A 12407-nucleotide genomic window follows, 5' to 3' on the forward strand; every position below is an offset into this window, starting at 1 on the left:
AGAATTCTAGCCAATGAGCTGGGAGGCACCGCAGTGGGCGTGTACTGACATTCGCGCCGGTCGATGCCCCTTTCCACGCAACGAAGGCGTTTCCTCCTCAACAAAATCGCCATTACAGTAGATGTTTGAAAACGGGCAAACTGGTCATTGCTGCACCCATTATCAGCATCATTGATGTGTTACTTTATTCATAAAGTAATAGTAACGAAAATCTCTCCATTAACACCATTGTTTAGTTTCTCTCTGATTTAATCTATATCCTCGAGGCGTTTCCGCTATGAGCTGCTACGGCTACTTGAAGCTAGCATGAGACACTGAGACAGCCATGTGCCAAGCCAGTTAATTAGGGACGCTCGTGAACTAATGGTGCACTTTCGAGACAGAAAAATCCTCTAACTAAACACGTTTACACATTGTGCCGTGTAGTTTGTGGTACCTCTCCCTGACTCCGCTAGAAGATACAGATGCGGGTGTTGCATATGAAAATGACGTAGGACCTTCGGATTAAAAAAAAAGACCACTACCTGGACAAAGCAATGCTTGCGTAACATCAGCCTAGACAGCAAAATAACGTGAATGCAACACTTTGGGGCTTAAGTCTTTACTTATAAAACATAATGGAAATATTTCACATCTTTAGAAAAACAAATCGAGTTTAACTTTACAGGTTTAATTCAATTGTCAGAACGTAGAATTTCACCAACACATAACAAAGTCAAACATTTCTTCAAACATTTTGATTAACAGTGTGTGACTCGTTGCTGGTCTCAAGTTAAATTCAGCGCCATGACCCCAGGGGTGGCACAGTCACAGATCTCATGGTGAAGATTTTTTCCATGACAAATTCATAAACATTGCTAGTACACACACAAGAGAGATGCATACAGTTCCACCAAATATCTTTAGAATTATAATAACGATTAATTACATAATGAATGTTAAAACTGTATGATACACAAATGTCTTTAAAACAAAAAAACATTGCACGTCCAAAAAACTTCTGATGTTCTAGCCAGTTTATAACACAAACTGCACACTGCTGACAGTGCCCGAGAGAGCTTTTTTGAATTTTTTTTAAATAATAAACTCAGACAAGATAGGAAACAATGGTAGACATCACCCCCTCTCTCCAGTTCACTGGTTCTCTTCTGGACTCCAGAATACATGAAAGGAAAAGCAGGGGATCAGGGAGAGTGTCAGTGAGTTTTATTGTCACTAGGCTGTGCATGTGGAGGTGGGGTGGGGTATAGATACTTTAAAAAAAAGTTCACAGCTGTAACAATATTTTTTTTATCTGTACACATTATTCAAAAACGTACTTTCTTTCTATTCCTTTTCAGTATAACTGAAAAATTCTTTCCTCAATGTGGTATGATGGTGTACAAAATTTGGATCCTTGTGGAGATGCTATTTCTTGGGTCACTCCCATTCAGGTTACAGTGTCCACATCCATGTATGTTGGAGAGGGGAAACTATCCCTTTACTGACTGACAAGCACCCTGATAACAGCTGACTGTAGTATTCCACAATCAGATGTTCTTAGGCTAAGAACCAGACAGGTTTATCATTCATCACTGCACATGTGCATCTAAAGAGTATGTAGTCATTGGTTTTTGGAAAAATAGTTTCAAGTTCACTGTATATGAATGGTGTAGTCAGGTTTTGTTTGGTTACATTTTACTGAAGCGGTTTCAAAACATAAAGCTTGGGTGGCCAACACAACACAGACAAGGAAGACAAAGATTTTGTGGAAAAAAGAATAATAAAAAAAAAACAGGCAGACAAGTCTAGCCGGGAGTGGAGAGGGTGTGTTTGGGCCCAAAACCCTGGGTGTGGCAGAAGGGTGTGTGTGTGTGTGCTTCTCATATAACAGCAAAAGTCCCCCCCCCCCCCCCCCCCCCAGCCATAATTTAGGCAAGATTTTGTGTCTGGTTCTTCAGGCTATGAAATGATGTCAGATGTCAAGACAACTGTCTCACCCAGAAGACCTCTGACTAGTGATTTGAACTTTGATGGTTAGAGGACTGGAATGCAGTTCACTCCTCACCCCGGAACTGATTCAACTCAGATCTGCACCCAGTCAATTCTGGATCAGCACCAGTCAGTTGCCATCTAATAATCTTCAAATAATTCGAATCACTCTGCACTGGGGGTACATCCTGGACTTGTGGAATCATAGACTCCTCTGAACACAAAACAACAGTAACAACATAAAATAAACTATTTTTAAAGTTTGTATGGGGAACCCATATCACACTTGTAGCAATTATGTAACAATTATGGCTTTGTGATCAGAGAGGGGTATTTTAGGGGGCTTTACAGAGTACAATGTTAAAAAAAAAAAAAAAAAAACTCTAACTGTTTATTCATGCTGGAGGGGGAGAAAGTCACCTCCATGCACCGAGGGGCGTTCCTTTCACATCGAAACTTTGCTTCGTTCATAAATTATTGTTGTAAGAAGAAGCCTGCTGGTCTTTCCCAAAACATTGCGGAGTACAAAGACTAATCAGTTCTGGCTCCCACTGGCTTCGACAATGGCTCGGTATTTAACACTTGCCGAATAAATAGATGTGGATAGATTCCAAAATAGCCTTTAAAAATGCAACACTCCATCGTGTAATTTAAGAATGGCGGTGTCCTGTTCTCACCTTGGCATGGGTGTCCCCAGCATTATAAATTAAACACCAAACATGAGTCAGTTTTCAGATCAGCTGGATCCCAACAAATGGGATTTAGGGGGGCTTTTGTTTCAAGGCATTAAAAAAAAAGGAGGGGGAAAAAAATTCACAAAAGTTTTTGATGCAAGCCCTAGGATGTCGAGACACACCATTGTCTTTCCAAGATGTCTCTGTTGCAGAGCATCTTCTCTTGGGTCAGAGTGTCCCAGCACCAAGGTTGCGCATCCTGCCCCAGATAGGAGTGGACTTCAGCCCACGTCTGTTGAGAGCCAGCAGTTCTCTGGTAGGCAGAAGGTGGAGATGCCCCATCTTTCTATACAATGTTGCCAAATGTTCTATTTTTTTCACTTATTCGCATGTCATATTTTATCTGGGCGGTGGGAGTTTGAGGACGGTGTTGCTGTGTTGCACTGAAAAGTGTCATAGCTGAGGATGTCTGATTAGATGGTTGGCTTTGCTCTTGGAGCAGAGGCCAATGGAGGGGGTGGTTGAACTGGAGACATTAGTTGCTCTCGAAGAGGGAGAGCAGGTCATCATTGCTGTTGTTGGGAAGGTCAGGGGGACCCAGGTAAGACAGCAGCTCGTCTGGGTTAGTCAGCTCTGGCAGCAGCTGAAAGAGTCAAGAGAGCAGAAACAATGAGTGCCACAGTCTCAGACATATCAAAGCTACCCAAAGCTTTCCAAGGCTGCTAAAAACTGACTCTAGTTTTTAAACCAAGAATGAATTTTACACCAAGTTTGTTCATTTTGCCAAAAAAGTTAAATCAGGATCAGCTAACTAACTTGTTCCTGTTTCACAGCCATCTTCAAAGACTATTTGTTACAGCATAATCTGTACTGGAAAAACACTTCCTCATACCCTAACTCATAACAATGGATCGAGCGTTCCTTTCCACGAAACCTAAAATGCTGTGTGTGCCGTAATGTTCTCTGTTCTAAATAACACAGGGACAAGCTTTACAAGCAGCACACTGATCCTTCATTTGAAATACCACACACTTGCAACATCACACCAGACTTACATCAAGAGATGGTTCCGGAACATCGCCTGGACCACCCAGTCCGAATGCGTTCTCTGCATGCAGCCGGGAATTCTGGGATGGGCCACGCGAATGCATCTGTTGCTGTTGCTGCTGTTGCTGTTGCTGTTGCTGTTGCTGTTGCTGTTGCTGTTGCTGTTGCTGTTGCTGTTGCTGCTGATGCTGTTGCTGCTGCTGTTGATGCTGATGCTGATGCTGATGCTGCTGTTGCTGCTGATGCTGCTGATGCTGCTGATGCTGCTGTAGGTTACTGTGGGCAGGATCCATGCGGCCACCATGAGGCATCTATAATGAAAAAATGTGACGGGAACTTTATTAAAGAATGCAAAAGTTTGCACCATGCAAACAGGCAGTACAGGACTTCCAGGGAGCGTTCACAGTGTGGCAGGAGCACTGGGAGTGGTGTATTGCAGCACAAGGTGAGTTTGAAAGGGAGGGCGGCAAATTTAAATCAGGTCCGGCTTTTTCTTCTTACAGTCGCATTTTCTGAACTTTTTGATTGCACCTAGTATATGCAGACACGTTTACATACACACAGAAACACACACACACACATATATATATATTTATATTATATATACACATGTCTGTTCAGGTGTGCTTCTGTGTGCGTGTGTGTGTTTTTAGAGGAGTCTAGACCCTGGTGGTGTGTAATAGGCAGGTGCGAGTGACGGGGGCCTGATTCTTAAGCTGCTGTCGTCTCCAGAACCTCTCAAAAGCCCTTGATTCACACTCACACACACACACACACACACACACACACACACACACACACACACACACACACACACACACACACACACACAAACACACACACACACACACACCATGCGGACGCGACAGACACAAAACACAATCATGACTGAAACATGAGTTACTCAATGTTTCATTTTCTCTCCACAGTGTTAATGTGATAGTGTGTAAATGTAGTGTGTGTGTGAGTGTGAGTGAGAGAGAGTGTGTGTGTGTGTGTGTGTGTGTGAGAGAGAGAGAAAGCGTGAGTTTGAGTGTGTGTATGAATGAATGAATGTATGTGCCTGTTTGTTTGTTTACACACGAGTTGGTACGGAAGAGTTTATTCAATCAAGACCTGTTGTTAGTTCTGACAAACTGACATACCAAGTTTGTCTGTATGTTTTAACACCTTCAGCTACTAAGGAATTCGTTGACGTTACATGTTCCTCCAGACACCTGTGTGTAACCGGGGCTACTAGAGGCACTGCTGAATCACCCAGAGACGGCCGTATGAGTATAAAGTATAAAGGTCACGCCTAATCTCAGTTGGCACACAAACCATGCCAAGTGGGACCACGCCCGACACCCTTATACAGGGATACATGTCAGTATGTAACACCAGCCATTTAGCAGCCATATTGGTCAGGGCTGACCTTGCCAGTTCATCCGGTAAGCTGTAAGAGCTGATGTCATTGACCCATCACTTAATATGAGAGGCAGAGGAAGAGAATATCAGAAAGGATGTGTACAATGATTCAAGTCAGGGCTGATGATTGATGTTTTTTTATCATTATCAGGAGTATCAGGAGTATCAAAACTAGGATATGGAATACACTGGTTAAAAGTCTTAAAGTTCAAGACATAATTCTTCTGAGACCAGATCATTGGTGACAAGGGAGTCAACAGACTGAATAAAAAATACAATACAGATTTTTGGTAAGCTGGCTTTCGATGCAACAAGGTGCAAACCCGACTAAAGCATTGCTTCCTAAAAACCTTGCCCAAATGCATCCAAGTTTGAAACACACTGCACATAAAAAGCTTGAGTAAATGCCTACACATCTGGCTTTGAGCGAGATGTGCTGTTTAATGTGTGAACGCCTAGACCTCTGACCTTTTGAGGAAGATAGACTGCTGTGTGATGTGTTGAGTCCTGAGCTCTGAGGGGGTGATGGACCCTCACCTGTCCAGGCATAGGGTGGCCCATGGGCTTGTCTGGCGTGAGGAGGCCGCTCGGGAGGTCCGACTGGTAGGAGAGGGGTGGGGGACCAGAACCAAACTCGCCCATGTTGGGGGTCCCCGGGCCATTAGGGAAGTCCGAGTAACCTGGCTGCTGGTTAGAGTAGCCTGACCCAGCTATGGGGAGGTAGATGAAGAGAGAAAGATACATGGTAGGAGAGTGAAGGAAAAAGAAAAAAGGAGAAATTAGAGAGGATAAAGAGGGAAAAGCCAGAAGGAGAACAGAGGATAATTGACGTGAGGGAGACATTTTTTTTTTTCAACAAACGAACAAATAAAAATAATGCTCATTCATAAAAAAAAAACTATAAAGACGCAGAGACAGACACAGAGAGGAATTAAGAAATCTGATTACCCTTAGAGAATAACCAAGAGAAACACACACGCCGACACTGTGTATTGGATACCACTACCACTTTTAACTCTGACTCTACTGAACAGAAACTCCTGACCAACCTTGGCTGGGGTAGTCTGGTGTGTTGCCACTGCCCCCATGTGGTAGAGACTGGTAGGGCGAGGAGGCAGGGCCCAGTGAGGCGATCATCTCCATGACGTTGGGCAGGATCATGTGACTGGGGCTGAGGGTGCGGCAGCGCTTCAGTGCTGGCCCGTCTGGGTCCTCTTTAATGTGCAGATCCGGTTTAATAGGGACCGGTTTCCAGCTGCACACTGGGTCAATGGTAATTTCCTCATAGTCAGAACTACAGCAGGCAGGGGAAGAAAAACACTTTTTACAAACAAAAAGACAAAGACCAAGCATGGCCTACACCCACACAAGCACACTCCTGTTCACTGATCTACTTATAGAAGAAGATATATATAAATATATGAATCTATAACTTAATTATAACATATATATTATAGAATAATCTCAAAGGAGATCCCTTGGAGTCTAGTGAAGTAATCCTCTCACGCATAATGTTATTGTGTGTTGTAGAAAACTAAACCAAACACCTACAATGTGGACAAACAGGTATGGCTTGTGCACAACAGAGAGAGACAAAAAGAGAGAGAGAGACAAAGAGAGAGAGAGAGAGGGAGAGAAGGAGGGAGAAAGACTTCTGGGTTTGGATGAGCATCCCTTGACCTAACAGGTACACTTTGTAAGAGTGGGCTGACTGACAGTCTGTTGCAGAAAGTGTTTAACAGACAGAGAAACAGAGGGGGGATACTCACTTCTGGATGTAGATGAGAATGCCCAGCATGTACTGGTCGACCTCCAGTCCCTCCAGAAGGGCTGTTTTACTGCAGGGCAGAGAGACATGCAGGCATGAGGACAGACCACAACTAACAAAACAACCACTCCGACTACCTTTCTTTTCTCTCCTCCTCAAACGCAGACTGAGGTTTAACTCAAGTTTACAGGAAAGAGGAAGGCTTTGTGTTCATTAGTGCGTACACTAGCACTGTGTTTGAGGGGCCATGCAGCGGCACAAGCTGCTTCTCCGTGGGGTAGGAGCAGATGAGTGTAGGGCAGATCTGGGTCAGAGATATCGCAGAGGTAGGTATTATGAAGACTAAACCACAGGTTCAGAGTTCACGGCTGCCGCTCCCAAAAGCACTGTAGTTGTATTGCTTTGCCACTGTGAGAAACAGAGTGTGCTTGAAAATGATAGTCTCTCGAACACTGCATAGTGGTTGTGACACAACAAAGCCTTAGGAATACACAGCCAAGGTTAGAAAACTGAAGGTTTTATGATCTGACAGACACTGTTTATGTTTGAACTACACAGTATGAAACAAAGAAAAACGGAATCCTAAATGTGTGTGTGTGATGAATCTTACTTGCACACAGGGCAGCGCCATGTCCCTCGCTCACAGTTCAGCTGCAGGTAAGACTCCAGGTCAAAGCACTAATTAGAGAGAAAGAGAGAGAGAGAAAGAGGGAGATACAAACTACTTTTAAAGAACATCTCATTGCAAAGGGTGCAACAACATTCAAAACAGCCATTACTGCAAAACTACAATGTGCCGTAAAGTGTGTGCGCGTGTGTGTGTGTGTGTGTGTGTGTGTGTGTGTGTATGTGTATGTGGCACACAGAGAGAACCGGTGCATGTGGCCTCACTAACCTGTATGTGTCTGCAGTCATGTCCACGGGCAGGCAGCTGGATTCGGCGGAATGTGATTGGACACTTGAGCGACACCTTGATGCCAGTCTGTTCCACGCCGTCCTCCCCGTTTAGACCCGGTGTCCCCGGGATGGTGCCACTGCTGAAGTTACGCTTGACTGCAGAGAGAGGGAGACCAGGACACAGGAGGAGAGGGAGAGGGGGAGAGGGAATAGAATAGAAATCACAATGATGAGCGAATATGAAAGACACTGTGAAGACTCACATGTGTTTGGCCATGAATACAATAAAGACAGTGTGTGTGTTTCGCTGCGGCTGTGTGTGATATGATGTGGAATTTAAAAGGTGCGGTGTTCAGTGTGGAAGTGTAGTGTAATCTGGTATGGTATAGTATCGTATTGTGTGGTGTGTTGTGTTGTGGCATGGTACAGTACAGTAGGGCGTTTTAGGGTGTGGTACGGTGTAGTATGTATTGTAATCTGGTGTGGTAAAGTATTGTGTGGTATGATGCCTAGTGCCCAGTGTGGTAGGTGATGGTCTGTGTGTGTGTGTGTGTGGGTCTGTGTGTGTGTGTGTGTGTGTGTGTGTGTGTGTGTGTGTGTGTGTGTGTGTGTGTGTGTACACACTCACTCTTGGTGACGCAGTGTTCAGCAGGAAGCAGCCTCTTCTTCATTAGGCCCTGCAGCACAGAGCGCACCGAGGGCCGGTGGACCAGCTGCAGCACAAACAAATGAGACTGGACATGGAATGAAGAAGTGAGAGGGAGAGGGGGAGAGAGAGAGAGGGGGGAGCGAGACAGAGAGTGGAGAGAGACAGAGAGGGGAGAGAGAGAGGGATAAAGAGGGGGAGAGAGAGAGGGACAGAGGGAGAGGCCGAAAGGGGCAGAATGAGAGAGAGAGAGAGAGAGAGAGAAAGGCAGCAGGAAAAGTAAAAGTTAGACGAAAGCAGAAAAATGAACAGTATGAGAAGTCGCAGGATGAAGGAGAGAGTAAAGAGATGGGGAGACAGAGGGGGGTAGAGAGGTGAAAGAAAGAGGTATAGAGAGACAAGGGAAGAAAGAGAGGTTATTTAAACTGGATTTGACACTGCACACAGCACAGACCCTCACTTAGGAAGAAATTAAAAAGGCTACAAATTTAGATAGAAACAGCAACACCTTCACACACACACACACACACACACACACACACACACACACATAATGCAGCCGTACCTATTTGCTTATATTCTAGTATGTGTGTACATTCAACAACACAATTGGACAGACACATACACATACCCTTACACCCTCACACACACACACCCTCACACACACACACTCCTACAGTGGTGACTTACACAGCAGCAGGCAGTGACTGTGATCTGGATGGTGTTGCGTCCTGGCTGACAAACTTGCTTCAGGTACAGGGGCTTATGGGAAGTCTTATTGTCACCGCGCTCGATGGTGAGGGGCGTGGCGTTCACGCTCACTTGCACAGACGCTGGCCAGTTAGTGTTCATCTGCCGGTCTTCATGGTGGTAGCACTTAAACTGTAGCTCCAGGTCCGGCCTGCACACACACACAAATACAGATATGAACACATTTGAACTGTTAGTAATGGTGGAAGGGGTGCTGAAATATCCCTACATGGTGTGTGTGTGTGTGTGTGTGTGTGTGTGTGTGTGTGTGTGACAGATCAGGACAGAGACTCAGACGTACAACCAATCAGAGTAAAGCAATAACCATTTAAGTGTAAATGCACCCTTTAATGTGTTTTTTTGTGTGCTGAAAAATAAATAATAGGACTGTACTGTGATGACACATCAATGATAAATGTTAATAATAATAATATTGACAAAAGTAAAACAAATATATATTTCTTAAATTCATTTCATGGGTTGAAAATGGCTCAACACGCCATCTGCTGCTTGAAATCCTGAACCTTGCAAGGCTGATGCTGTCGTAGAGTCAACCGCTTGGGACATCATGAGTCTCGTATCAATACTCGTGATTCAAAGGAGTTTACCTCCTCAGCCCCATACCCACTTTTTAACATTTTTCAAAATCACGCAGTGGGTGGAGTGGGCTCCAGCTCCTCTAGAGTTTGTGAATTTCCTGCCTTCAGTTCTCTTACATTAACATCTAACATAATAGCATCTCCATGCATCTCTTCTGATTCTAGGAGTGGTGACCCAGGGCTTTGCACCAGCACAGGCTGCTACACCAGCCTTTATTTCCTGCAGCTTCAGCGGTTTTCCTCAAGGACACTTTGACACACAGCCCAGCTGGGAACACTACGCCATGTTCTGTGAGTGTGTGTGTGTGTGTGTAATAAAGAGTGGTGCGGTGTGTGTGTGTGTGTGTGCGTGTGTGTGTGTGTGTGAGTGAATGTGATGTGAGAATGTGATGTCATGTGCGTGTGATTTACTGTGTGTAGTATGTGAGTGTGTTTGAAAATGTGTTTGTGTTGTACCTCATGATGAGAGTCTTGTAGACGGAGTCGCGTAGCTGGAAGACGTGGTTGCTAACGGCCAGGTTGTGCTCGAGTCGGAAGGGTTCCAAAACCACACCGTCCCGCACCGGGAAGGTCAGACGAAGGTCATCACTAGGGTTACCTATATGCAACGCACCACACAGAATCATTTGTTTAAAACAATAATCACAGTTTATAAACATTCACCTTAAAGGTAAAATGAGGGAGTATTTATGCAAGTTTTCCAGGTAAACCAAAAGAGAATTAATTATTCACAGGATGTTTAAAGGGTCTTTAAAAAGGGAATAAACACAGTGTGTAGGATAAAACTAATTTGACTCCCTTTTACTCTCATGAAAATGATTACTAAACATGTTAATGGTGGGGTGTGACCTATTCTGTCATCAGTGGGGCAGTGAACATACTGTGTGAATACAGAGTGGAAGTCTCTGCAGAGGCTGTTCTCACGCTTACCTGAAGGGGGCTGCATTGAGGCAATGTTGGGCTTGACGTCCGGGAGGAAGGGCGACTTCACGTCCTGCCCAGGGGACATGTAGGGGGGCATGGAGCTGCCAGGGGTCATAGGGGGAGTGGGGTTGCCTGGCAATGGAGAGCTGGGGTAACCTGGCATCGCCCGCCCAGGCTGGAGGTGAGAAGAGGTAAGGAGAAGGTTACAGTGAGCACAGATATGCATGCACACAGAAACATACAAAAATTAACATCTCCCCGCCTACACACACACACACACACACACAAAAGTGTGCTTGCAGACACAGAGAGACACTAACATTCACAGATTTATGAAAACAGGCACACCTGCATTCCTATTTATGTACGCATGCATACCCATACCAAACATACGTGCATATGCACGCAGACACACATACTGAACAGCAATGGATTTGGCGCGCTCTCTCTCTCTCTCTCTCTCTCTCTCTCTCTCTCTCTCACACACACTCAAGCGCACTGCAACACTAACCCCATTGACGGCTGCCTGTGTGAAGGTGTTGTATTGTCCTCCTCCTCCAGCGACGGCTGATGCCAGGCTGCTGTGAGTGACACCCTGCCCGTTAAACTGGTCTGCCTGTGGGGAGATGGTAGCCGTTAGTCTCCCTCACACACACACACACGACACACGACACACACACACACACACACACACACGACACACACACACACACACACACACACACTCACAATCCTCAATGGCTAGCATTTTCAATCTTTAACTAGCTAACAAGGTTGCTGCAGGCCTGGAGGTGCCAGAGGGACTATGTCCAACACCTCTCCTGATACAGCAATCTATGGCTCAGGACCAGAAATACCTGAGACATCCGTCTTCTCACCTTGTAATACTGTCCAGGGTTTGCAGGTCCAGAGGGGTACTGGCCCATGCCTCCTGGCTGGATGGCCATCCTGTGGGAGGGGTAGGAAGGGGAAGGGGCCGAGCGCTGGGGGCCTTGACTGTGGTACTGCATCGGCTGGCCGGGGTAAGGACCCCCTCCTCCGACCATGCCAGGCCCACACTGCTGCCCAGGGAAGCCCTGGAGAGAGGATGGGTCAGATAGAAGACAGACCAATCAGGTTTTTAGTCAAGAGTAGCATCTACATGTTTGTAAAGCATCTAGCATCTTCCATTATTCTGAACTGTTGGCAAACCTGCAGAGAGAGTGGGAAGACTGCTGTGATGCTGATCAGCTCTGAATCAGCAATCTCCAGGAGACGCCAACACTTCTAAGATAAGTTTACTTTCTAATCTCACACACACACACTCACATCAGAGTTGTAGGGACGTTTGAGGCCCTGCTGGTGTCGTGGGGGTCCCTGTTGTCCCGCGGGGTATCCGGGATGTTGGGGCATCCTCTGGCCTTGAGGGTGGCCATACATGGGGCCCATAGACTGGGGTCGGGCGCCCACCATGCCCCCTGGACCCATCCCTGGGGGGCCCCGAGGGCCTGAATGAGACAGGAACTGGGTGTTGTACGAGGAAGCACCACCCATCTGTAAAGAAAAGGACAAAAATAATAATAATACAAAAAAACACAATGGTTTGGGAGGGTGCTTTAACAACAGCTGCAACACACTCATGTCGAGGCAAGCCTTAGGATATTACTTACACACACACACACATACATACAAGCTGTGGAATGACTGTGTGGTGTGGAGCTGGGGGTAGTGTAAATGTATCTGCG

At 45.7% G+C, this 12407-nt stretch overlaps 1 protein-coding gene across 1 annotated transcript in view; it reads right to left on the reverse strand.

The window, feature by feature from the left end:
* Window positions 1-3152: 3152 nt before the first annotated feature.
* zmiz2 (zinc finger, MIZ-type containing 2) overlaps window positions 3153-12407 on the reverse strand; it is a gene marked incomplete at its 5' end in the record, with an annotated part of 16426 nt that continues 7171 nt past the window's right edge. The window contains 14 exons of the mRNA XM_080848061.1: window positions 3153-3288; window positions 3701-4003; window positions 5637-5809; window positions 6149-6393; window positions 6869-6937; window positions 7478-7545; window positions 7763-7920; window positions 8393-8498; window positions 9101-9311; window positions 10216-10357; window positions 10690-10858; window positions 11195-11299; window positions 11562-11759; window positions 11992-12216. Of these exons, the coding sequence (XP_080704187.1) occupies window positions 3181-3288; window positions 3701-4003; window positions 5637-5809; window positions 6149-6393; window positions 6869-6937; window positions 7478-7545; window positions 7763-7920; window positions 8393-8498; window positions 9101-9311; window positions 10216-10357; window positions 10690-10858; window positions 11195-11299; window positions 11562-11759; window positions 11992-12216 (2280 nt within the window). The 3' untranslated portion in view covers window positions 3153-3180. The remainder of the gene's footprint in view (window positions 3289-3700; window positions 4004-5636; window positions 5810-6148; window positions 6394-6868; window positions 6938-7477; window positions 7546-7762; window positions 7921-8392; window positions 8499-9100; window positions 9312-10215; window positions 10358-10689; window positions 10859-11194; window positions 11300-11561; window positions 11760-11991; window positions 12217-12407) is intronic.

This window comes from Sprattus sprattus (assembly GCF_963457725.1).
Source record: "Sprattus sprattus genome assembly, chromosome: 11".
NCBI classification, from domain to species: Eukaryota; Metazoa; Chordata; class Actinopteri; order Clupeiformes; family Clupeidae; genus Sprattus; species Sprattus sprattus.